This window comes from Cyprinodon tularosa, unplaced genomic scaffold (assembly GCF_016077235.1).
Source record: "Cyprinodon tularosa strain WSP-4 unplaced genomic scaffold, ASM1607723v1 ctg221, whole genome shotgun sequence".
In the NCBI taxonomy this organism is placed as follows: Eukaryota; Metazoa; Chordata; class Actinopteri; order Cyprinodontiformes; family Cyprinodontidae; genus Cyprinodon; species Cyprinodon tularosa.
The window spans coordinates 178,222-205,982 of NW_024038824.1; the positions used below are offsets into that span (position 1 = coordinate 178,222).

Consider the following 27,761-nt stretch of genomic DNA (forward strand, 5'->3'; position numbering starts at 1 on the left):
GAGTTGAGACTTTACTACCTGGAGGATCCCTGGAGTCAGACAGCCAACAGAAAGAACTAGACACAACCAGCCTGCTTCAGCGGTTTGCTGGTGTCAGGAAAAGTATTAAAGGTTTTCTTTTTTCTTCTTTTTTATTTTGGTAACTAAATATGTCGCTCTATTGATATATTTCCACTTTGTTATATAGAAACGTTTACATGTACACACGCTGGTCACTGGGAAATCGGTGGAATTGGGACCTTTATTATAATAAGTAGGTGGAACTCGCTCTTGCTGGCGCTCAACAAATATACTGTGAATGCAAGTAACAATAATTATATAATGATAATTACAATAATGATAATAATCATCATTATCGTCTGCACCATGCCTTGTAAACCTGGGGAACACAAACTAAAAACCAAAACAAGAGGAGCCAGGTGAACCTCCTCCACAGCAGCCCCTACCCACAAAAATAAAACAAAACGAAACAGAAGATTAAAAACGGGAAACGTCAAGTCGTGACTTGCAGATTCTCTCCTGCTTCCTCGAAGTCCACGTGCGTCCGACCGCTGCCCGCGTCCCGAGGTGGCCGGAGGGCTGAGAGGAGTGGGGAGGTGGTGCAGCGACTAGCTGTGGTTTGAGCGCTCAGCGACCCTCTGCGGTTGGACACTCCTCAGACCCGTCCTCATTGGGGAAGGGGGGGTAGGTCGCAGTATGAGTGCATGATCACCTGCTGAACCATGTCTACTAGATCCAGGTTATTTTGTGTTTCTGCCTCCATTTCCCCTCCCATGTATGCGTAGCAGCTTCTCCAGGTAGTTTTCACTTTGAAAGCCGTCCCCTCTCCCTCCCTCCCTCCCTCCCTCCCTCCATCAGGGGGATGCAGATACAGCAGCCTCTGCGGGCTGAGGGATGGGAGAGGCCGGGGGGGGGATGTACGTTATTTACGATGATGGAGGCGGAGTCTGTTTGTTTTAAATGTATGTGGTTTGATCTCTAAAGATTTATCCAGGAATGACATCGATCCTCCTCTGCATTCATGCTGACTGCAAACAGCAGATCAAAGCAGTGAGATGGTTCAGTCTGCAGGTGGAGCAGAGAAAGATCTCCCCAGCTCAAGGATTGAGGACGATGACATCTCTGGATGAGCCTTCAGGAAGAGCGTGTAAGGGTGTGTGTGTGCGTGTGAACACGGGGCTAGTGCAGGTAATCGTCCACAGAGGCGAAGGCGCAGGAGCCGATGCCAGTTCGTGCCATGATGGCGAGGCACTGGGCGGCCTGACCCACAGCCTGGGCCAGGGGGGGCTGCTTGGGGAGGTTGTGAGTCTCTGGAGACGAGAAACAAAGAACAGCAGGGATGTCAGAGCTCAACTTCCATTCTAACCATGCATTACCCTGCTTACATCCACCGAGAGCCTCATTTTCAAACAGACAGGAAGGTTTCTACACTACAAAAACACTTTATGGAAGAGAAAAAATAAGAAGGCGTCTATGAAAAGTAGGATGAAGTTTCTTTCTAGATTTGACGAGTGAACAGCAAACATGGAAGAAGGTGGGTTCACTTTTCACCAGGATACCAGAAGCTATTAATCATTTACCAGTGTCCCTAAAGACCTCACTGTCCTGCAGGTTTTATAACAAACATCTGTAAAGAAGGAGCTTTATGTAGATAAAGTATCGTTCTCCGGTTCTTATAAACAGCTTCCATCCTCTCTATGCTCGGACCTACAGACTTTCAGTTTCAGATTATTTGTGAGGAGGTACTGAAAGAGCAGAACTCCGCCTCAGAGCAGACTTACCTAATATTGCACTGTTGAGAGTGGAGCAGACCGGCTCTCTCTGAACGGCGTCCAGCTGGTAGCCAACTGGGCTGCTCCAGGGGTCAGAGTAGGCCAGCAGGCTGAACGCATCCTGCAGCAGGACACAAGAGGAAACTTATGGAACAACAGGCCATTACATGGGTTCCATCAGCAGTCCAACACTCTGCAGCTGCCTTTAGACTGAAGGCTGCATGTGGATCAGAGCTGAAAAAACTGGGAAGAAAAAATGCAGTAATCTTTTAATATCTTATTTCTAGTTCTAATTAGGTGGATGAATTTATAATTTGGACAAAGTGACTAAATGGTTCGTTTCCAATATTTATCCCGACCTGAAAATCTCTTGATTAAATTCCAGACTTTTTCAGAATTAAAAGAAAAAAGAATAAAATGACAGAAAGGAGGTCGCAAAGGCTAAAAAAAGCAATGTTTACATTTTTTAGAAAGTAACTGAAATAGCCAAAATTACATCAGTGTAAATTTTTGAAGGCTCATAAAACAAGGAAACTAATCATTTTGTGAAGGAGAAGAAATTTTAATCTGAACTTTTTCAACATGTTATGCTGCATTTTATGAGTGGCAGCAGGAAGCTTTAGTGCCGCTGCTTTATTAAAACACTTGTGGCTGATATTCAGGTGCAGCAGTAATCTCAAAACTACATTAGAAACTCAGAAAAGAAATTTTGATCAACTTATTGTTTCCTGTTAACAACAGATGTTGTCCTGTTTTTTTTTTTCTTAGCACATTGTGTCCTCTTTTTTTTCTTTGCATTATAAACATATAGCCTAAAAGATTTACTGTCTATATAGCAGTTCCATATTTCCTCTAGATTGTGCAGTGATTCCATTTAAAGGTTTTATGTTACCTTCAACATCTTCTTATTGGCTGAGTTCTTGCCACACTCCCGGCGGAGGTGTTCGCTCATGCTCTGGAGCTCCCTGCCGAAGTGGATCATTCTCTCGATGGCCGCCTGGCTCCCTCCACACAGCTGCCTCTTGGACTGAGCTGATTCCACCTCTGCAGAACCCCGGTCAGTTTGGCATGTAAGAAACGCGCATAGGTTTTAAATGTTAGCTCAACGATTTGGTTCTTTAAGGTCAGTTTTTTTTTTAAGCTAAAAAAATCTCCCAAATAGGTAGAGATTAAACAAATGAGTTCTGTTCTGTTTTTATTGTGTATCGAGTAGCTTACAAGTGGATTGTCCTTTAACCCTGATGCTGGAAAAGAAGCTGCTAACATAGAAATTAATCAGCAGTGAAACAGAAAAGGCAGGAAGCAGGTGGCGCTGTTGACATGTTGAATTTAAGCCTCCGTCATCCTGAGAAGCTCTACCCACCCATCACTGCATCACAGTCATCTGGTTCTGCGGCGTGTTTAGAGGTTCCGTTCAGAAAACCATTGGAGGAGGACTCGGTGACTCCGTTGGGGAAGTGGTCCACCTCCATGTCCACATCGTTACTGAGGAGAAATGGCGGAAACCAGTGAGAACGCTGCTGGTCGGCTTTACCAAAACATTACAAGCTTTTAGGTGTTTTTCACTAAAATAAAATATTTTAATGATTCCATAAAAAGCTCCAAACTAACCCACTTTTTTACCATGGCTGTATTGAACTTAGATTAGTGCAGAATCTCCCTCCCCCACCTGTTTCCGCATGCAACAGTTTAGCTACCTACATAATTACTTTTGTTTCCAAGAAAAGCAAATTGAGCTGAATGGAAAAAAATAACTTCTTGCTGTGACAACAGAAGCAGGAGGACAATTGATTATCAGTGTAACACGCTGTAAAATCCTCAGCCGATGAGTTATAAGCAGCAGCTACATTATGCAGCCCATCTACATGAGCAGAAAGCCTGCTTCTCTACAAAGCACAGAATGACCATCAAGGAAATGTTTCTACAAAGTCAGTATGCAAGTTATATGCTAAAGTTAGTTGGTGTTTAATCTCTATATTTGCTTAAATCTAAAATTTTTCCACTTGTTAGAATACTACATAACAGAGGTTATGAATGCAAAACTTTAATAGAATGGGATTCTTTTTTTCACGTGAAATAAATTCTCCATTTTTCTTTTAAAGCTCTGTATAATTGACATGACGCCATTAGGCTGTAGTTTTTACTCATGGTAAGGAAATCCTTCCCCTCTTCCTCACATTTAATCTGCCCTGAATTCTGTCTTACAGGGATCAGTTCTCAGTACCTGGTGATGATGGGCTGCTGGCTGCGGCTCCCGTTCAGGCTGATGTCGGAGCCCTGGAGGGCAGAGCCAGAGCTGGGGGGGCAGGGCTTGTGACTGTGAGGGGAGGAGCTGTGGCTCTTATTAGACGTCACACCATTACAGCAGGTGCTGTCAAACCCTACAACAGCATAAAAGAGATGCAACAAGGAATTTAATCCCGATAAAGATGCAGTTACAGTCAGAATCGATCAACCAAACATGAGACAAAATGTTCCCCCAGTGGGAGTTCTGTTAGTTCTGATTATCTCGGGGAGCGTACCCGTGAGGTAGGGCTGGGAGCTGCTGGCTTTGTGGCTGGGGCTGCTGAAAGATCGCGGGGAGCCGGGGTAACTGTCCTGAGACTTAGGACTGCGTCCTCCAAGACACCTCACCTCACTGTCTGTCCCGTTCACCATCTCTATGAACTGTCTCACCCTGGAGAAACACCACAGTGAGATTACAACAATTATATAGTAAACCATGAACAAAGGAGACAGAGAAACCCTCACTGTTGGCGCCACAGAGAGCTTAAATGATTTGGAAAATTCTTTTACAATTAAAACAATTATAAAAAGAACAGTTGATGCAACATTTTGTGGTAGGTGTTGACTGAATAAAGTGTAACCATGATTCAGGATTTACATCTACTTAAAGGGTTCTGAAGAGTCTTACTTGAGCATAAAGAGGAGGTCTGGGTTTCTTTCCAGGAGGTTTGGGTAGAGCTGCTGGGTGGTCTCAATGGCTTCGCCCATTCTACCTGACAACACCAACTTCTGGATCTCTGCAAACCAACAGAAAAAGTTCAGTCCAGTGATGGATTTACAGGTTTGTTGAGTTTAGATGCTGCTGCCTTCACGTTTGCCATGTTTCAGTTGTTTCTTTGCTTTGAAACACAGTGATTTAAATATCTGAGCCACCAGCATGGCTCTGTGGAACCAATCCAGAGGACTAGTCATCTCCACCAGGGAAACATACACAAGTTGACCACAGCTAAACCATTAAGATACTCACTCTGTCTGTTTTTGATGGAGGCTAGCTCCTCGTGCACGGCCTGGTCAGTGGATTTAGCGAAGGCTTCGGCGGTGGCGCAGTAGCTGTGGTGCACCAGGTAAGAGGCTACCATTCTGCAGGGAGATGGGGGGGGGGGGGGTGGGGGGGGGGGGGGGGCAGCATTCTGGTTAGAGATCAGTATAATATGGTCCGGTGACACTGAAAGCTTGAACTTCAGAGCACATTTTTCATCGGTCAACAGGAAACCTACAAGCACATAGAGACTGAAAAACAGACGCATTAAAAACAGGAAGCTGGTTTGTACACAAAGGAAAACCTGTGAGTTTTTGTTCTCACTTCCACAATCTTTTAAGGCTGCAAATACAATCCATAATTTTATTAATCGTATTTCTTACTGGCATAAAATAGTTGCAGTACAAATGTTTTCCAACATGTTCTGTTTGTTACAGGCTGCTAGAATCTCTCATGGAACTGACTGCTGTCAGAGCCAACGAGGTCAGCAGGGAGATCTGTGATGAGGCCTCAACTCTAGAAAACGAGCTACTCGATACACAATAATAACTGCTTCCAATGCATACGGCCATTGGCCCCCTGCCCTCCATCTACCCACAACTGAAGTCTGGTTGAAATTATTGCAATAGAAGTCTAAACCTTTCCCAGCTTGGCTGGAGAAAAATGGACTACAGTCTGTTAAAGTTGAAGATCAGTGTTCAAGCACTTTTTAAGGTCTGTGACTGAATCGGTATCATGTTATCAGTAACCGTTTACTTTAGCTGCTATCAAACTAAACAAAGAACCTATTTAAGCTATGGCGTTTACTGTGGATTTTAATTTTGCTACTTGTTGATCCCTTGTTGTCAGTCTGAACAAAGCCGCCACCCACCATCCTTAGGAGGTAATTGTTTTAATCCAACTTCTTTCTTCTTCTACTTTCTTTTCATGTGTGCCAGCACTAATGTGCCACCCACTGGCGTGACATAAGTATCACAGCTCCTATGTGGCTCATCTTTACACCCAAGTTTTTTCTGTATGCCGATTTTATTCGAATTAGTGAGGATAACCGGCATATTGGTGGAAAACAGCAGGAGTTTACTGTTTGGATTCTCAGAAATGTGCCTCTACAGGGAGAGGAAATAAATAAGATTCTCATACAAAAAGGAATCTTTGAAGAATGATTTCTAAGTATAGATTATATCAAAGTAGGGCTGCAACTAACAGTTGAACTAATTGATTAGTCTGCAGATTAATAGTCTGATAGCACGGACCGAGTTCAGTTTGTCAAAAACAAATTAAATGGATAAAGCTTTAAATCTCTAAGGTCTACAATCAGAGTACGTCTGGACAACTTTTCTTTTGACTTTCTCAACCATTCTGGACAGAACACAAAACATAATAAATCCATATAAAAGCATTTTACAGCAGGACTGGAGAGTATCAGTGCTTTCTACTTGGATGCCCATTGTGATCTGCACTGAAGCTTCACACATCGTTAGGCTCAGCTGTTGATCAGAGACCCCATAGTAGCTTTTTATAATACAATAAGCGAGCTTAGTTTTATGCATGCTTTCATATTAAAAAGTTAACCAAATGTTTTTTACTTTTAACTGGTTCACAAATGTCACATTGTGTTCATTTACTGCATCATTAATCATTCTAAAACCAAAGCAAAAAAAAAGAAAAAGAAAAAAAAAAACCTTGGATGTGACTAAAATGAGCTAAGTAATCGGTTACTTTGTGATCAGGGCTCTCCTGCAGTGATTCTGAATCTCACAGGTTTAATCAGGAACAACTGGGTGTTCTAATCCTCTTACTTCTGGATCATAGACTGCCACTCGCCCTCTCGTTCTCCGATGGGGAATCTGTCAATCTGGGCCTGGATCTTTGTCCTCCACTCCCGCATGTAGTCCTCAATGTCAAAAACAAACGGGTGCTGGCCGAAGTTTGCATCCACCACCTCGCCTGGTGTCTGAAGTCCCACAGTGGGGTACAGGTTTGGCTGCAGGGACAAAGACAGCGTTAATAAGTTAAATACAGTGTGTGATCTTTTAGGAATTTAATCTGGACAATAAATCAAGACAGGAAATAGTGAGAGAGGGAAAAACAGGAAAACGGAAACCTGAAGAAATAACCTTTTGTCTGTAATTAACCCTAAAAACAAAACTAAATTTAAAGCTAAAAGGCAACTAATAGAAACCAAACAGGAAAGTTAAGAGTTAAAGCTTCTTTTAGATAAAACAGCATTCAGAATCATTTCCAATGAGCAGATGAAGCCATTATGGCCATGTTCATACTGCAGACCTTGAGGCTCAATTCCGATTTTTTTTGTGAAATCATATTTTTATGCGTTGCCGTTCACATTTCCAACTATATGCGACTTGTATGCGATCTCCTGTATGAACTGCATGAATTCAGCACAAGTGTCCCGCATGCACACTAAGACTGTGTTTACGGAAGTAAATATGGATGGTAGTGCTGGAACACATCTAGCAATCTTTCCCAACCATAAAAACTAAATCTTTCCAAGATGGTTAAACATAAATACTGCGCATCATCGTCCGCCATTGTTGTTGTTTTTCTTGCCACTTCTGTGTAGCAAGAAGCAGAAGCATGACCCCTGTCGGGTAATAATGACATTTAGGTCGGATGAACGTGACCTGGCCGTTCAGGCACAGGTCGCATTTGAAAAGATCAGATTCGTATCAGATTCAGGACCACATATCCAAGTGGCCTGGGTCGCATTGAAAAAAAATCAGGTCACATATGGGCAAAAAAAAAAAAAAAAAATCGGATTTTGGTCACTTCAGGCTACAGCATGAACGTATCCTATGTCCAACCATTACTGTCTGGTCTGCTCATAAGGCTAGCTTCAGAGATTTAAGACCCTCAGTTGAGGGAATGTAAAGGCTCCCCATAAATGTCACCTCTAGGCATCAGTAGTTATTCAGCATAACCTCTAAATTTGAAAATGAATCCTCTCATCTCTACTAATTATACTTTAAACAACCTGCAAATAATAATTTATTTTATATTTAGAAAACCCAATAAGACAGGAGCAAAACCTCATGCCAAGCATTTATTCAAAAGGTTCAGTAAATCCTGTCAGGACTACACCCTTTAACAAATGAAGGTTGAATATTGATAGTGCCAAGACAGATCTATGCCTAAAGCTTTATATGGAGTTTATGCATATTTATAAAGCCAAATTAACTGTTTCTAAACCAACAAAATATAAGCTTCTAGTCTGTCTTTGTGATGAGTTATAATTTAACAGGAACAGATGCAATAATGTAGCCTGATAAACCAGACTAAATGTAAAATGAAATGTGTAATTTAGTCTGGCCCCAATGATTAAGACATCAGAAGATTGTTGATGAGAATAACCTGTTGTCTTTCAAATCATGTCTGTGCCTGTTGGCCAACGCTCTGACCAATGAGCACAACTGCCTGTGACGTAGTAAGAGCGACAGAAAGCTGGTGGGGAGTGTAAACAAACAGCATGTGATGTGAGCAGTGAATAACTTGAGATCATGGAGTCGGACTATTGTTGTCGTTTGTGCAAAAAAGAAATGAGAGTAGCCGGTGTACTACGCCACTATACACAACTTTTCCGAAGTTCATATCAACCATTGCCAGTGGCAGAAAGATTACAGAAAGTTGGTCTGAACGTTTCGATTACACTGGGGAAATCCAATGGACTCCGTCAAGCTTGTGCAACAGTGTTGAATAGACTGGAAAGTGATATGCAATTTTATTGGAGGTGGATTGAAAACGAGGTCGAAGCAGGTGCCCCACGCAGAACGAACAGCGGCTGAAAAGAGAGCTCGGGAGCCTATTCCCTCGAAAGCACTGAAAGTCTTGAAGATGCTCCACCACAACACAGACAGGCCAAGGATATCTGTCGCTCTTCCGCTGAATATAGCCGAAGTAAGTTGACATTATCAGTATACAATTACAGCAAATCTATCTGCTTAATTTTGTAACACAGTTGTGCACACGTCATGCAGCTTTCTCGTCATGCCCTTAAAACCCTGCCCGCTTTGCATCCAATAATTCAAAACACATCTCGCGTTGTGATTGGCCAGCCAGTTCTAGGGCCTGGGGCATTGATCGAAGCTACACCAAACTCGCAGGCAAAAATGATTTTGGCCGCTGGCGGATGGGGCTAGTTTAATAGGCTAGCAATACTTGTATCCTTAAGTCAAAAAGAGAGAAAAAAAAAATACAACAAATGACCCTCTGAACTGAGATTAAGGACTGAGAATGTTGGAGGTCAGCAGGTAACCACGGAATTTATAAAAAAAAAAAAAAACAACAGTTTTCTTTGTGGGCTTGTTTTGCTGATGGTCACAAACAACGCAGCCAGTGGCAACTTTCACAAATCTTTTAAAAAGTGTAACCAGACCATGATCGAGTCAAAGTGTGACGTGGTTCTCCACATCTAAGGAAGAACGTTTAAAACTAATCAAAGACAGCATAAACACAGCAATTAAAAAGGCCCTTAAAGAACAGCAGAACAAAGCTGGATGTGTCTCTGTCAGACTCGTCTTTGTAACGGATCAGTTACCATAAAGGTCAGCTGTGCCGAGGTGACGCACATCACTGCTCAACTCTGAAGGAACATGAATGTCAGGCTCAGAGCCAAGTCTGTTGTGCTGCTCAATAGATCACTGTTGGAGCCAAGACTGTTTTTTTCCTCTTCTTTTTCTTCTGAGAAAACAGAAGATCTGTGTTTTCATTTTAATCCAACTATGCAGAAGGTGGAGGAAGGAGACAAAAAAAGAAAAAAACATTCTAAGCTCAGTTAATAGATGCATGAATGTCAATGAAACTAATGCCTATTTGGGGGAGGAGGAAAACATACAAAACTTCCAATGTTGGCTACTAATTCCAGACTATCAGCCGCTAATGTAGGTCTATTTTTTCAAACCTCCACTTAAAGTATTAGTGCTTCCTAAAAAGTGTTTCCCCCATCTCCCTTCATACCAACCATGCTATGGTTCCTACCTGCTGAGTTGGTTTCACCTCGCTTAGTGACACCAAGGACTTAAAAGTATTATTTTTATAATCTACTCATCTACAGAAAGGAAATGTGGGTTTATGACTAAAAATAATATCTTTCTGCAGAAGGTCATGTAGAGCTGTTTTGAACTGATCACTGTTCATAATCTGTCATTTTAAACGCAAACTGGACCAAACAGGGTAAAAATAAAAAACTAATGCAAAAAAAAAATAAAAAATAATCACAAAGTTCTCAAAAAATCTCAAAATAATAATGTGGAGAATGGAGATTTAAAGACTTATGTCCAGAATTCATGGAAACACTCACAAAAAAAATGAATTCTGACTTTTAAAGCTGGCAGTGAAATGATTTGGTTCATATAACAAGATGGAGATTAAAGGGGAGAAAATGTCGTAAAAAGTTAAATTTTTATTTTTATTTTTAATGGGACCGAGATCCAGGGGTTGACAATAATTCAATAAATATTGCTCTATCATTTAATTCAACTATGGTGAAAAGACTGATCTGATATATCAGTAATAGTTTATAATTACAGTTTTTGTCAGTGATTGACGTTACAGGCTCGAGGCTCTTCTTCTCTCCATAAAAGAAATTTCATCCCAGCGCTGCGTGTCCCAGTAACATCATCATTAGTGACCCCTCACACCCCCACCATGGACTGTTCTTCCTGCTGCCCTCTGGGAAGAGGCTTCACAACATTCGATGCAGGTCCAGCAGAATCCAATACAGCTTCTTCCCCACCGCCATCAGACAGCTGAGTGTTTAAAAAAACTATACAGGTGCTGGTCATAAAATTAGAATATCATGAAAAAGTAGATTGATTTCAGTAATTCCATTTAAAAAGTGAAACTTGTATATTATATTCATACATTACATACAAACTCATATATTTCAGATGTTTATTTTGTTTAATTTTGATGATTACAAATGACAACAAATGAAAATCTCAAATTCATCATATCAGAAAATTTGAATATTACTGAAGACCAATAAAAACAAAGGATTTATAGAAATGTTGGCCAACTGAAAAGTATGAACATGAAAAGTATGAGCATGTACAGCACTCAGTATTTAGTTGGGCCTCCTTTGGCCTGTATTACTGCAGCAATGCGGCGTGGCATGGAGTCGATCAGTCTGTGGCACTGCTCAGGTGTTATGATAGCCCAGGTTGCTCTAATAGTGGCTTTTAGCTCTTCTGAATTGTTGGGTCTGGTGTATTGCATCTTCTTCTTCACAATACCCCATAGATTTTCTATGGGGTTAAGGTCAGGAGAGTTTGCTGGCCAATTAAGAACAGGGATACCATGGTCCTTCAACCAGGTACTGGTAGCTTTGGCACTGTGTGCAGGTGCCAAGTCCTGTTGGAAAATGAAATCTGCATCTCCAAAAAGTTGGTCAGCTGCAGGAAGCATGAAGTGCTCTAAAACTTCCTGGTATGTGGCTGCGTTGACCCTGGACCTCAGAAAACACAATGGACCAACACCAGCAGATGACATGGCACCCCAAACCATCACTGACTGTGGAAACTTTACACTGGACTTCAAGCAACGTGGATGAAGTGCCTCTCTTCTTTTCCTCCAGACTCTGGGACCTTGATTTCCAAAGGAAATGCAAAATTTACTTTCATCAGAGAACATGACTTTGGACCACTCACCAGCAGTCCAGTCCTGTTTCTCTTTAGACGCTTCTGACGCTGTCTGTGATTCAAGAGTGGCTTGACACAAGGAATGCGACAGCAGAAACCCATGTCTTTCATACGTCTGTGTGTGGTGGTTCTTGAAGCACTCACTCCAGCTGCAGTCCACTCTTTGTGAATCTCCCCCACATTTTTGAATGGGTTTTGTTTCACAATCCTCTCCAGGGTGCGGTTATCTCTCTTGCTTGTACACTTTTTTCGACCACATCTTTTCCTTCCCTTCGCCTCTCTATTAATGTGCTTGGACACTGAGCTCTGTGAACAGCCAGCCTCTTTAGCGATGACCTTTTGTGTCTTGCCCTCCTTGTGCAAGGTGTCGATGGTCGTCTTTTGGACAACTGTCAAGTCAGCAGTCTTCCCCATGATTGTGTAGCCTATAGAACTAGACTGAAAGACCATTTAAAGGCTTTTGCAGGTGGTTTGAGTTAATTAGCTGATTAGAGTGTGGCACCAGGGGCCATCAATTTTGAACCTTTTCACAATATTCTAATTTTCTGATATGATGAATTTGAGATTTTCATTTGTTGTCATTTGTAATCATCAAAATTAAACAAAATAAACATCTGAAATATATGAGTTTGTATGTAATGTATGAATATAATATACAAGTTTCACTTTTTAAATGGAATTACTGAAATCAATCTACTTTTTCATGATATTCTAATTTTATGACCAGCACCTGTATTATGCCACACACTGCATCAAACTAACCATATTATTGCTATTTTTTTTGCACCATGATTTTTTCCTTCCACAATGTTTACATTTGTTCACTGCTGCACTTAAAAAAAAATGGAAATGCCACGAGAGCTTTACAAAACGAAATGTCGTTTTGCATACACTGTATACACAAAATGACAAAGTTTGTCAACAATTAAGTCCAAGTCTAAGGTTATATGCAAAGAATTTTAAAATATATCATATGTCATATGTCTGTCTGTTATCAGCCTTTTTTGCAGTTTACCAGAGGCTTTTATTTTGTTTATATTGATTTCAACATAATATTGTATTGACAGAAATTGAGAAACATAATATAAGTTTTGGCCCCATTTTCCAGCCCTACCAGGATCCAAACCTATTCTGTATCGATGGGTTCAGCAAGCATAAATCAGAAATACAAGGAGACAATATGCAGTCAAGGTTTAGCCAAGCGGCCGTTTGAAGAGGTTTTAACAGTAAATCTGTTGTAAAACAATAAGTAATAACATATAAGCACTTTCTGAAGGGCTTTTCCAAAGATGTTTAACCTCTTAATATCGACCTCTTCTCTGGGAAATTCACCTATTTTGTATACCCAAATGGAAAAGCAAATAACTGAGGAACAGTAAGCCCAAACTACATGTGTGATACTTTATTTGAGAGCTAACGCCTTCTTGTTTCTAAATATATACATATAAATTGGGTGAGTAAAACACCCAAACTGCATTAAGCCCACGCTGCATCAGTTCAAACAGGACTCAAAGTTGTATTTTTTATTCTTGAAAATAATGGGTCTTTTTTGAACAGCAGTAATAAAGACATTCTTGCTTGTTGTAGCTGCTTTGTCATGCTACATTTCGACATGCTTTTATAATGGTGCTTTTTTTTGCTCGCTATGTCCATAAAATCAACTAGGTGGTTGAATTGGGGAGAATCTAAGCTTTCCAACGATGTCTAACATGTCTATATTGGTAAAAATTTGACCAGTGTAATTTCATGCATTCTGAGTTATTTGTGAACTCTTTAAAACGGGTCGCTGGCGACCCGGTGGGTTCTGAGAGGTTAAGAAAGTTAAACTGAATTTAATCGTATGCACAGAGTGTTAAATACTTACAGTGATGAAATACTAATTATCATACAAAAGAACTTCTTCAAAACCAGTTTATAAAACAGAAATGTTCATTAATAAAAAGCACAAAAAAAAAGCCAAAACAAGCTAATCTGATGTTTTTTTTTTTACTTTATAGCCTTCTTAAATTCCAGTATTTAAAACAAACATGTATATAGACTAGAACTAAAATCTTGAAACGGTGAACCAACTATTGTAACTCTGAGGGAGTGAAACGTCATGCTCTTTTATCAAAATTCTGTGAACCATTACTGATGCACCCACCTCCTGCTGTCACTACATGTTCATCCAGGAGGAGAGATTCTGCAAGATTCAGTCAATGACTCAGTGCAATCTGCTGGGTTTCCTAAGGCCCCTGTCAAACCTTGCTGATTAAGCCAGCGTATGCCCAACATCCCAGATTCTCCTAAAACACTGGCATACACTAAACTTTATGTATTTTTTCAATTTTGGGCGTATGCATAGAATTCTCATAACGAGTTCAGAACTTCTGTCCTACGACAGCCTAACTTAAGCATAACGCACGGCAATGTAATGCTCATGAAATGTCACAAGCCAGTGTTCGGAGGTGCCCAGCCTGCATAAAAAGATTTATTTGATTGTGGTATTAACCTAGCTGCTGTTTACCACAAAAAAAAAAATAATAAATTAGTATTATACAGTAGCTGTAAGTTAGAAACACGTTGAGCTATCATGTGGAACACATCAGATACGTCGATATAGGTTGGAGATAAGTTCTTAATAAGTTAAGCATAAGTTATGCACAAGTTACTTGTGGGTTTTGGATACGCTAGACACCAAGACTTATGAGCAACTTGTATGTCAATGATCACATAATTTACCTGTAACTTATGGCCCACGTATGAGCATACGTCAAGAAATACTCTACGTACTTGCCGTATGTCGGCGTTTGCCAGAGTGTTTCAGCGTTCTCATAACTTATACAAAACGTACCCATAACTTATCCAATCTATGCCAGTATTTTTGCCAGATTTTTCGTACGTCAGGCATATCCTGGCTAAATCTTTAAGGTGTGACAGTAGCGTTAGATGGAAAACTTTTAAGCAGACCGTCTGTATAATTTTATTGGATAGACTGTGTAAAGTGCCTTTAGAGGACATGCTGCTAATTGGCCCTATAAGAATAAACATAATGAAATTCCTGTACTCCTATGTGAAGAAAGATATCGGTAGTGATTTGCAAAATGTAAAAACAATTCTGAGTAATAAAAAAATAAGCACTGTTATTTAATAGTGACATAATAATGAAGTCCACATGCGTAATTTTTACATTAAGAGCAAATTGCTAAAAAAAAAAAACAAAGAAGAATGCAGATGCAAAGACCTTATAGTTCATCGACAGAGATAGTTGTTCAGATAAAAGAATCAAAGTAGGATTCATTACAAATATCAGCACCTATGGCTCTGACGGCAAGCAGTGGACCTCTACACATTCACATCTAACAAGCAGCTGATTGGTTCACGGTTAAATAACGACAAGAGGGGGTTTTACATTATCTACTGAACGATTACCTGAGGTGGTTCATAAAAGAAAAAAAAGACAAATCCTTGATCTATTTAGTATTCAGTGGAATTTTCTATCCGTTTCAGACTTGATTAAGGCAAAGAAACAAATATTAAAGAAATAAATAAACGTATGGAAGCTTGGAGTTTGACAAAGGTACAAAACAAGAGACATTACAACATAATAACAGAAGCTGGTACTTACTGGTAGGTCTGTGAAGGCAATACCTGCAAAGAAAGAGAAAAGGTCACCTTAAAAAAGAGGTTTAGTTTCCATTTAGGAACAGAGCAGAAGGCCTCAGCCTGTGTTTACATGTGACGTGATCATTATCTCTCTGCTGTAGCTTAATTCAATCAAAGCTGTGTAAACCAGGCAGACAGCTTACTTTATCAAGACAAGAACAGTCTGGTTTTATGTAGAAACTGAACAGAGACTTTACAACAGAAACCTGGAATCCGTTCAACCGAGAACAACGTTTTAGCCTCCGTTACCACAGAGACTCAAACACCATGCAGCTGATTTACCTTGATCTTCATTTATAAGAAGGAAGAAAGGCCAAATGACTTCATAATATGTGGATTTCAGCCATATTTACTCTAATTTTTTTTCTTTTCATAAAGTCATAATACATTTGTAAATCTGATTTGGTTCACAATTAAAAATAAGAGCTTAAAGGCTGTGAAATATTGCAAAAAAAATTAAAATACCTTTAGCTAATTAAAAGGTCACCACTACCAGATTAACAGGATTACAAAACGAGCTACTGAAACTGATTTGCCCAGCTGAACTAAAGTCCACTAGAGAACAGTTTAATCTGTTTGAAAGTAACAGCTGGTGCCTCAGGCCCTGCCGACGATAGTGAGGGGAGAGGCCGGGCGATATACAGGATTTTTACTGTTACCGTCATTCACAACGATACCTGGCAACAGTTTTCCCATGTCTGTAAAATAAATAAACTTGATTCTGCTGTTTTGCCTGTGTGCGCTGGTAGCTGGTATTTCCTTTATCTTTAAGACAAAGCAGCAGCGATCCAGTCAGAAGCGTAAATAAAGAGAATGGCAGATTTTCCCAGTGAAAAAGCGTCTAACACAGCTAAAAACGAAATTACATCAGTTAATCCTGTGGAGCTGAGTGGGAGTAGAGATGAAGGTGAGCTTGCAGAGAAGAAGTTACCAGCATATTGTCAGAGTTGAGTGTGCGGCAGACCGGTTTTGAGTGACTGACTGAGAGTTTAAACGATGCACATTGTTCTCGCTGCACACTCAGTCCGATGCCACCAAAATTATGCCATACGCGTTAGACAAAAGAACAGGAAAAGCAAAGTTTGTCTGAAAACTGTCAGGACCTAAAGTAACAGTTGTGCAAAAGGCTCCATTACCTTTGCGCAAAAATGTTTCCAAGAGAGGTAACATTTTTCTCCTGTTCTATGTGACATAGTTGAATGTTTAAACCTGAATGGTTACAAGCCTTTAATATTTAACTGAAAGTAATATGTAAAGTGATTTATTCAATAAATAAATAAAAATAGATCAGTTGTGTTTTCGGGCTGCTCAGTGGTGCAGCGGGTAGACCCTGGATTCGATTCCCAGCCCGGGGTCTTTCTGCATGGAGTTTGCATTTTCTCCCTGTGCATGCATAGGTACCAAAAACATGACCATTAGGTTAATTGGCTTCTCTAAATTCTCCTTAGGTGTGAGAGTGTGAATGGTTGGTTGTCTGCGTGTCTGTTGCCCTGCGATGGACTGGCTACCTGTCCAGGGTGTACCCATACACAGCTGGAGATGGGCACCAGCACCCCTCGCGAACCCAGCAGGGATAAGCTTGACGGAAAATAGATGGACAGTTTTATTTCCTGCACATGCCTTTTTTTCTGATAGAAGAGTCGGGCCATTTATCGTTATCGAGGTAAAACTTCCTAATTTATAATGATATTGATTTAAGGTCATATCACTCAGCTATAGTGAAGGGAATGGAGAACGTCACTAAAGTGTAACAATCTTCTGTCTGCTATCTGAGAGACACTGTCTTCTTTAGGTGTGCCTCTGCCTTGACACACTTGGATCCAATATAATCTTATAGATGCAGTTGAGCCATTTGTTTGGGGTTTTCAGGAACATGGATGCATGTAAAGGTTGCAGCCCATCAGCCCTTGAGAATTTCAGTTAGTCTGTGCAGCGACTTTCTTAACAGCCACCATCATGCATGCAACACAGCTTCCTCTATAAAGCTAATAAAACGCTGAGCTGCTGTGGATTATTGAATTTATATTACGGAACATCTTTATTTGATTTACTTATTTCAGCTGGTATTAATTTATGTTTTAGCCATTTCATCCCTTCCCTAAAACCAATTACTGAAGACTTGGAAAAACAAAAACTGATTTTGACTAGAACAAACCTTGCCAATTCCACTGCCTGAAACATCGAGTTTAATAAAGTACAGCGGGTTCATATTTTCAGTCCATTAAGAACCTTTCAACCTCTTGGAACTTGCATAAACAATTTTTTGTCTCTCTGGGCTGGTGAATATAAAGAATTCGCTCTAAAGATGCCATGGTAAATACAGTGTGGAAACGGAATAAGAAAGCCTCACAGAGCTCTCACTGATATGATCTGAAATCTAAATGCTTCAAGAAAAGGACAAGCGTTACCATCTGTACCCCTTGATGTTTTAGGCCGAACAGAGCTGCAGGCAGCAATGCATGTGACCGGTACAGACGCATCATGAAGGTATGCAGCGTTATCTGGTTTTGCAGTAAATAGGAAACACCCTTTAGCCACATTAGTGCAGCACAGTCGTGTTTTAACCTACAGTATTTCTAAGAATACAGAGAGTTACAAATTTATTCCAGCCATAAATACTTAGAGAGCAGACGGTGAGAGTGCAATAAAAATATAATAACTTCATAGAATTATTTATTTAATTGGAAATAACCAAGTCCTCTAATTACACAGATTTTTTACCAGGTTACACAGCTGCTGCATCTCTACGTTGAGCAGTTTCCCTAATATGTGCTGCGCCCATCAGTATATATAAAAATAAATAAATAAAACACAATGGAAACCGTTACTTTTTGGTTTTTAGGAAGTCGGAGCGCCCCGTGTAAAAACGACAACGTTGCGATCGCCTTACCTAGGCTGTGACCGTTCTTTGTGTAAAAGCAGGTGTTGTTGATGAGGTTAACGCAGCAGCCAATCACGTCGCCTGTTGTAAACGTGGGCCCGTAGGGTTGCCCGGTGCCAGACGAGCAGAAAGAGTGGCCGTCGTCTCCATGGTAACCATACGAGTGCTTGTCCCAACCTGAAGGGAGAGAACAGAAGAACAAAGTGACCAAAGCTGAGCACTCAGAGGGCAGGGAAAAGGTTCCCAAGGACATCAGGGGAGAATAAACTGATTCCACAAACCAGACGATAATCAAATTTAACTCGAAGAAAGTAAACACTCTGGAATGATGAAAAATAAAAAAATCTTGGCAACTAAAAATTGATGACATCACAACGGGTGAAATATGCTTAAGCAGTCCTGCTAGTCCTGTGTGACCAAATGTGCATAATTGTAAATTAAGAACAAAAACTTTGCAAGGAGAGAGAATTCTTAACCAAAAACTCCAACATGTAGCAGGTGCAACAGAATCCAGCTTTAGCACTAGAGGGATGTAAATGTGTCCAAATTCAGGGGCTTCATTTCTGACAAAGGTTGTCCAAATTTAAAGGTTGGGTCAGCCGAAGCCTTCGTGGCCCAGCCCATCGCGTCTTTCGATCGAAACAGAAACTTTAAATGTAAGAAAGGAAAGTAGAAAAAAAAAAACTTAATTTAAAACATTATAGTGTTATAAAATGAGCAGATATTTGAGTTTTATGTAGCTACATGCTTGCTTAAAGATATTACAAGATCATATTCTGAGAGATAACAACCACCAACCAGGTGGTTGAAGTATTAAAGTTAATCTGGAAATTATTAATTTACTCATCTTTAATACATACTTCAAAGCTCCTTAACGATTAAATGAACAAAACAAAAAAACGCTTGGGATGCTTTTTCAGGCTTCACAGCTCTGTGCGTCACGCTGCCTGGGTCAGAGGGGAACTGATGCTGCATTGAGGTAAAAGTGGAAGCGCAGGTGAAAGTCACATTTACAGCCACTCCTTCCAACCTTCACGGCCTCTACATCCTTGGACCTACTGGGTCCATTGAAAGCTGCAGGACACGAATTTGAACACAGCTTCAGTTTAACCTCTAGAAGACCTCTAGTTAGCAAATCCATGTTTCCTTCTTTCATCTCAATGAATACAGAACATTAAGCATTCCTATAAAGGCGTTTTTAATAATCTGAGAGTAAGTATCTCCAACTCAAGAATAAATGGGCAGTTTTAACTAGAATGATCTCAAAGATGTGTTCTTTACTTCGTTTGCTTTATGATGATGTTGCATTATTATGATGGAGGAACATGCGTCAGTATCCTAGCTTCCATTAGAAGCGGCTAAACTTAAACTGGGAGCACTCTCCTCCTCTGAGAAGGAGGACAGTCTCTCTTTAGGCCCTGCTGGCCTCAGGCCTGTTTTAACCTTAGAAAGCAGAAGGCTGTGTGTATGAGCTATAGCTGAGCTGCAGAATAAATCCAGCCCCTACTACATCCATCACTAAGACAGTTCTTCACATTTACTGCTCTTTTATTAGCCTCCATCTGTATCTGCAGCTCACTCTGGCCCCTTGTTATCTTTAAAGAAGAGCCGGAGCCCCTGGGTGGGTCCAGTTTTCAAACTAATGAAAGGCAGTCTGGGCTCCTGCTTAGTCTGATAACCTCACTGAATGACACTGAAGCTGCAGTGCGATGTCATATGGACCGGGTCGCAGAAGGAGAATCCTTTCATAGAAACAAGATAAAGCTTAACCAGGGCTTGGTCATATCACCTAAAAATAAAAACCGGGATGAATTTAGCATTTATCTGTTAAATGAAGTGAATCATGTTAAAAAGATGTTCATATGAACGTTTGTCCATTTTTTTGCTATTAGACCAATATCTTTTGTTGTCTCTCAGCTCTGGAGTGGCCCGAAAACTCCTGAATTCCCCCTACAGACTCCATTAAACTTTCTTCCATTTTCACTAGTATCATTTACTAAATTAAAGTTTCTAATTGATGTTGAGGAGCTAATAGCTCTAAACCGGATCCATTAGCTCAAAACTTTCTGCTTGGTAAATCTAAACCACCTCTGCATTTAAAGTGGTTATTTTTTTAGCTCACTGATTGGAGTCTCTGGATGGTGGCGATTTTAGTCTGGTTGATCAGTTTAGTTGGCCAGCAGAGAGCTCCCTCTCCGCATGCTCAGAGTTTTTCAGGAAAGCGGGGGACAGTGAGTGAGCCAGTCCACACCTACCAGTCTGTTTCTCCGTCTGCTCAAACACAAAGCTTCTGACGTCAAATTACCTGATTCACGCCTGTCCATGAGGATGTTGATGTACAGCCCAGATTTTTTATGACCTGACTGACGACACCACCAGACTGAAATCCAAAAGCTTATTCACTAATGTTTGTGTTTTTTTTTCTGTTGTGTACCTGTAGGCATGCAGTTTGAGTGGGAAGCCACTCAACTGAATGACACTTCCACATTCATTTTTCGGCTGTCTGTAACAGCTTCACATTTGTGTAAACACTGTATTCCAGCCTCGCCATCAGAGAACATGCAGATGTAATCAGATAATTGAAGTTTCCTCTAACGGAGACGTTTCCATGGCTCAGCAGAATCCTGAGCAGAATACAAGCTCTAAATACAAAAAAATCCTGACATTTGCATAAATCATGAACTTACCAGGGAGTCTGTTCATGTTTACACCCTGAGCTGAGAGGCCGATGCCCATGTACCTGAGGAACAGACAGGGTAAAAACAATTACATTAAGCAAATCCCCGACATGTAAAACGGTGACTCTCTAGCACAGACCTGGGATAAAACATCATTGTTGCCATTTTAGAGGACAGAGGCAGGTAAAAACTAAATATTTATCTTCCCCTTCATCGTTTTCCATATAAACCTCCCTCCTTATAGAACAGCATTTCCTCTGCTTCAGTAAAATACAGAGTAACAGCTCTACTGTAAAGATACAGCTGTGTTGTGCTTGGATGCAATGAAAGATGCAGCATCTTCTGCTCCAGCCAAACTTGTTTTTTTTTTCATAGTCAAGCAGACAAAAGAAAGGAGGAGCACAGCAGAGGAAAGCTGCAGTGACTTTAATTAAATCCTGTTTACCTGAAGCTTACTCAACATCACTGTCTTATCAGCAGAAGTAACACCAACCTTGGTGTAGTTTAATTGGTTTTCAAAAGAAACACTAACAATGAAAATACACCTGAATACCTCTTTAAGTACAGAAACTGTTCACATACCAACAGCTGCAACAGTTAAACCAGTTTGGCAGCCCAGTAAAATTAATTAGCCCCATTTACCCTACCCTTTTTTAACCGTGCCAAGATTGGTTCAAGCATGGTGACCGAGATAACTGAGTGTTAATTGCAGACACAACTGAACAGGACCGTGCCAGACACAGCCGAACCACGCTAACATGGTACTAGTTCATCAATAAGGCTTGGCAGGTTCAGTTCTGGCTCGATTTCCTTAGACAGCAAAGAGCGCATGAGGAGACCACATCATCTCCTTAGAGTCAGACATTCATAAAAATACAAGCTATACAAGCCAGACTAAATGTGAGATTAAATGTGTAATTTAGTCTGGCCCCGATGATTGAGACATTGGAAGATTGTTGAAGAGAACACGTTGTCTTACAAACCATGTCTGTACCTATTGGCCAACGCGCGCAAAATTGAAAACACATCTCTGCTTGCGATTGGCCTGCCAGTTCTAGGGCCTGGGGCATTGATCGAGACTAGACCCACTCACAGGCAAAAATGATTTTGGCCGCTGGCGGGTGGAGCTAGTTCACTATGCTAGTGCCACATGATTTCCAGTGATGATTCTCCTTAGCAGTGTGATTAACCCCAACAATCGTTCCTGAATGTTACGGGCGCTGCCTTGTTGATTTTCTTGTTTACCTCTAGAGAGCAATAGTACCGTAGATCATCACTAGGAGGAGAGTAACCATACTAGCGTGATGTGTAAATGGTTGTAAGGAACTGAGCTTGGCTTGGTTAACTGATCCAAGCTCAGAGTTGATCAATTTTCAGCGGTTAGTGTAAATGGGGCTATTTAAACCAACTCATATCTGCTAAACGAACCATTTATCCAAAAGCACAACTTGGAACCAAACTAGAAGATTTATTCCCCTAAAAGCTTGGATGCTTTGTAACATCCAAACCAAACCAGCCTCACTAGCTCCTCAACAAGATCAAACCTTTCATCGACTCGTCTAAATGTTTCATATCCAATTGATCTTATACAGTTAAATCTCATCAAAATAATGAATTTAATGCAGTTTTAATAAAACATTTAGTAGAAGCAAAGTACAACATGTTTAGTTGCTTACATGAACCAAGTAATGATTATATTTATCTCAGGTGGTGCATTAGGACCTCAGAGTGTAGAATATCATAGCAAATTCATTAACATAACCGTTATATCACTGAACTGTGATTAACAACAGACTTTGAAAACAAGCTTCAATAAAGCTCGACACATAAACAAGATAAACTTCTGTAATATCCAACTTTTTTATTCTTACCCATCTCGGCCTTTACTGATAATCTTCACCTCAAAGTAGTAGACCCCGCAGGCGGCTGGGATGGGATGGGTCGCTCGTACAGATGCAGCATCCTTGGGAGTCTTGCCATGACCTTGGAAAACGCAAAAAGTAACTTTTTTATCGTTGATAAAGACCAAAAGCATCACCTTAGGGCTTAGCGTGTGGGATCCTAATCTCGGCCCTAAACCACTGACTGTATGCAGATTCAGATTGATTGCTCAGGGTAAAACATTATCCTCACTGATAACGATAAACCCAGATCAGAGCAACATTTAAACCTTTGAGAGACCAGAAAGTGGGCCACATATTTTACACACAACAAACAAAGCAGACAGAGAACTATAGTGTTATTAATTTTCAAGAGAGATTATCTACAGTGCGTTCTGAAAACAGATTCAGGGAACTTTTGTATGATTTCTATGCTAAAATGATCACTAATCAAAATAAAAAAAAATTACTGGTTCATTTTCTATAAATGCAAAGAAAACGTTTCGCTGTAGAATATGGCAGAGGTCATGTTATGAAGCAGAACCGCGTGTACCGATTTGTGAACCTGCTTATGCTGGAGGTCTTTAAAGCTAACATTAGCCCAAGCAGCTGGAGTGCAGGGCTGATGAGCAGATCATTAGGGGTCAAATATCAGGCATGTTTACGCTGATGAATATTAGCTAGAAGCAGTTTAGCTTAGTTAAGCTTACATAATATGTGGACCACAGGGATTTACAACAAAACAAGATATCCTGAGTCCTTTTAGGTAATGCTGGTAACAACATATCTGCTGAAATAAAAAAATAAGAGGTTGTATGTCTTCAACCTAATCATTCAAATCCAAATAACATCCTTAGCTAATTTGATCTTTGCATACCAAAATGCTACCTATTTATGTACAAGGGGGCATCTATTTTAGATTTAGTCCTCAATCTTTTTTTTTTTAAGATTAGCTAATAATAAATGGGTATTCAAAACAATAGTTTAAATTTGTATGCTTTTTTTTTTTTATTTGATTTCAAAAATTTTATTTTAAAGTTCCTCCTTCCTCCACTTGCTTTCTATACTGCATCTGCCCTATGGTGTGCTTTGTCAAGCTACACTAAATAGCTTTTAATACCCCAGTCTAGTTTTACAACAGTGCTCTCAAGTGTTGTTAAGAGATTCGTCCTTGTTTTAGGGAAACAACTTTTTTTTTTTTTTTAAGGTGGCAGAAGCGTGTATTAATATCAAGAACACATGACATCAGACTGTTATTAAATGCTGCAACAATGATAGGGACTGTAATTAACCCACCATATTTTTCTTTTACATCATCTTAAAACCTTCCTCTTAATAGTCTTGTCACCAAGATCGATTGCTGGCATGCATTAAGGACAGTAAAGATAGTACTGTTAAAAACTATGTTAATGCATGTCATTTAAAATAGATCAAATACAGAATCCAGTCAGTGTTTTGTGATTTTGAACACACTAATGAGGTTTGCAATTTTAATGTACTGTTTTATGCAACCAATTATATATGGGTGATATAATGTTAATGATATACTAAGAGCGATTTCACTTTATCTTTAAAATGTACACGATTCTGCAAAACACACAAATATTTAGTGGCTCTCCAAACTTTACAACCCTCTGTTAAAATCCCAGGATATTCTGATGGAAAACAACTGAAATCCTTTCAATATATCTTACAATTTCCCACCTTTAATGGGCCATTTATTTGAATAGCTGACAAGAAATGTACTATGGGAAAAAAATATATATATAAAATGGGAAGATATAAATATAAAAAGAGGGGCGCACTAAATACTCCAGATCTTGATTTTATACCCTAACATTTAACACGTGTGGTTAGGATTTTTTCTCTTGCTGGAGGCGGATTTGTTTTTGTTTGGATTTTTATTCCCCGTTTTAGACATACATTTTGGAATAGTGACACTGATGTTAGGTTTCATTTTCTTCCTAAAAGAATTAGGTTCTCGAATGCTGGACACAACCAGAACATACCAATTGTGCTTGCCATTTCTTCGGTATTGTGGTTAACTTCCCTGACCAGGTTATATTTTAACTTTTCATCAGTTCTGGAGAAATGTCCAGTTTTTGTAAAGTCATTGTTTTTCAGTATTTTCTGAAATCACAAACCATTTCTATAGCGCTATGGTATATAGTACAGCATGTTTTGTTCCAACCTTCCCCTGCCTTACTGCTTTATAAAAGAAGATTCTGTTGTGTTTTTATGAGTCCTTTGCAAAATGCAGTTTTCCTAAAGTGTGCAAATGATTGATTTTGAGACAGGGCAGTTAACAGTCAAATTAGATTTACAACAGATCTTAGAAGCATTTTTTTTATTGACTTTTAAATTAGGCACGTTATATATGGCAAAGCTTTGAAACAATTAATCATGATCACATTTCTTTTAATAAAACATAAGGGTCTGTATACTTTTGAGAACTACTGCATGTCACCTTCAGGTAATAATAAAAACACTGTACTCCAAATAAGGTATTAAGAAACTCTAAAAACCAAAATATCTGAACCACTTTTCCATTCCTTTCAGCACAGCATAAATACATTTCAACTTTGATCTTTTAAATAGACTAATATAATTGCTCAAAGATTAGTGACACCTTTGCAATAAAACTGAGAAAGATTTTCAGATATATTGTTTGTCAAGTTGACATTAAAGACATAAATTCATCCTGTTGGTCTCTAGTCTGAATACAGTGAGGATATATTACAGAACAGTTATATACTAAACATTTTATTATTTAAATGCTTTGTCCCTTTGCAAAACTCTCAAATACACAAAATAGAGCCATCTGAACAGGTTGATGTTGCTGCGGCTTTCACAACCTAATGTATTATAAGGGTTAAGGTACAAGGTATATTATATATATTAAATTTTCTCTATATTTTGACTAACTTACTTTGACATATTTTTACAGTTTGGCAACAACAAACACTGTTTAATTGTGACTGATTCAACTTTCTAAGTAGGATATGAAATCTAATCATTGATTGAACAGTTCTAACAATTTGGGTAAAGCTTTGATTATAATGAATGAATTTTGCAATAGTTTATTGATAGCATAACAAATAGCAGATTATTAGATTATTAGCAGAGTGGACATATTCTCCAAAGGGGCTCATTTTTATGTTTATGATTACCTTCATTGTATGGTGGAGATTTAAAATATAAGATGGTGTGGTAAGATCACCTGACATTTGCAACCTTGCTGCACAGGATTGGAGTACATTTGTTGTAAAAAAGGAAAAATAGTCTGGTTGCAACAAGGAAGAGGATGTGTGCAGAGGCCCAGCCAGACCCAGAATAGCAGAACACACCCAGGAAGCACAATTGCACCTATTTTTTTAAAGCCGTTTCTTCTAGGCCTGCTCTTAGAACCTTCACTATGGTAGCTCTGCAAATAACCTGGATGTCAGATAAAACCCTTAATATTAAATCCTCTGCTGTGAGGAAATGAGATCTAATATGTCCTCACGGAGGCCTGAACCCGACCTCGACATCTGACACTATTTTATCACATCTTTAATTAACAAGTTATGCCAAATTAGCACACTAAAGGGTTGCTGCATTATGTCTTATTCTGACCTGTGTCAAACAAACATCAAATCTAACCTCGTCTAAGTGTTTTATTAGTAGCTTTAATTATGTTATTTCTTAAGGATTCTTTTCTAAACAATAGCTCGACAGAATGTGAGCACTGTATGCTTCATAGTGGAAATAAAAGAGGTTTGCAAACTGGTTAGGTTAACTAGTAGCATCGAAGCTAACGAGCTAGGAGGTGGAAATTGGCAGCAGTTCCACATCGCCAGCTGGTCGGTTTGCAAGATGTCCTCTCTGCCCTGTTGTTGATCAGGCTACCAGCCTACTTTGTTTTTAGCCCCAAACAGCAGCTGCCTTTGCTATGCTAGCCACGAAGTTTGGCTAATATATTAGCTTCGGCTAAATAAAGTGCTAAAACTTTGAAGGGGTATTTTTGTCATACCTTTATAGTGAACGCGGAGGTTGTTCTGAGAGAGCCCGATGTAGCTGAACTTGTCCTTCGGGCTCCAGGAGCGGGGAAGCGGGGTCTCGTTTTCGTTAACGGCCGGATACAGTCGTCGAAGTCGCTGGTTTAGCTCTTTTTCCTGCTCGTTCAGAGCCGAGTCTCCGTGGACAACGACCGACATCAGAAACCCACAGCCCGTCGACTGTCCAGACATGGCTGATTCACGGCTTTTAGTTGAATGGCTTGTCAGTAACAAGCCAGGACCGCTGGAGTCGGTCAGTGTCGAGTTTTTAAAGGGGGGTGTTAGCAAAGCTAGCTAGTTAGCAGGCTAAGCTAACTGGCTTCGCTGGTTCGAATTGAGACAGCCAGAGTTGGTTAGCTAAGAAGCTAACCTGGCTAACGTTTTTAGCGATCGTTGAAATGGCTTAGGTTGACATTAGCTGCCACAAAGCCTCAACATCCACACAACGGTGACAATTTCTACTGGACAGGATCTGATGAGAGCAGCAGAGAGCCAGACGAAAAAAGTCAGTTTGGTTAGCAAAGTAACATAGTTGTTGGAGCAGGCGGATCGGCTGAAGTATAATAAGCTCGGCTAGGCTCGATCTTTTGTTTGTTGTCGGAGCGCTATCCGTGATCCTGATTGGCTGAGAGCAGCTCCACTCGCTTCCTATGGGAATGTGAAGTCAGTAGATGTGAATGTGCAAAAAACACATGATGCACAGATAAACCTGCACCCAAAAACATGCTCTTAGTTTTAAAAGTCAGGGGCAAACTTGTATTTATTTGTTGTTTCTCAATAGTCTCCCATTGTCTTTGAGTACTGGTTTATGAAACCAGCTCCCTATCCATATTACAAAGATTTCAAACAATAGATTGTCCACAACCAGATAAAACCTTCTCTATGATGTCATAAAATAGTTTTTTTTTTATTTTATTTTAGTTTTTCACTGTATTGTTTATCTAATAAAA

The 27,761-nt window shown here is 39.8% G+C and overlaps 1 protein-coding gene across 1 annotated transcript; it reads right to left on the reverse strand.

Moving 5' to 3' along the window:
- Positions 1–528: 528 nt before the first annotated feature.
- On the reverse strand, positions 529–27,429 carry ranbp9 (RAN binding protein 9). The gene is made up of 14 exons (XM_038286146.1): positions 26,787–27,429; positions 22,766–22,877; positions 20,904–20,956; positions 18,226–18,393; positions 15,298–15,320; positions 6,837–7,021; positions 5,026–5,138; positions 4,687–4,795; positions 4,295–4,449; positions 3,997–4,153; positions 3,136–3,257; positions 2,665–2,816; positions 1,782–1,893; positions 529–1,310 (listed from the first exon to the last, which is right to left on the reverse strand). Exons 1-14 carry the CDS (start codon positions 27,001–27,003, stop codon positions 1,180–1,182), a joined length of 1,809 nt encoding a protein of 602 aa, XP_038142074.1. The 5' UTR covers positions 27,004–27,429; the 3' UTR covers positions 529–1,179.
- Between the last annotated feature and the right edge of the window lie 332 nt (positions 27,430–27,761).

Coding starts and splice junctions, on each gene's coding strand:
- ranbp9 (XM_038286146.1), bottom strand. CDS start 27,003: ATGTCTGGACAGTCGACGGGCTGTGGGTTTCTGATGTCGGTCGTTGTC. Junction 4,154..4,294: donor CTCCCAGCCCTACCTCACGG/GTACGCTCCCCG, acceptor ATGCTGTTGTAG/GGTTTGACAGCACCTGCTGT. Junction 1,894..2,664: donor CCAATAAGAAGATGTTGAAG/GTAACATAAAAC, acceptor GTCCTGCTGCAG/GATGCGTTCAGCCTGCTGGC.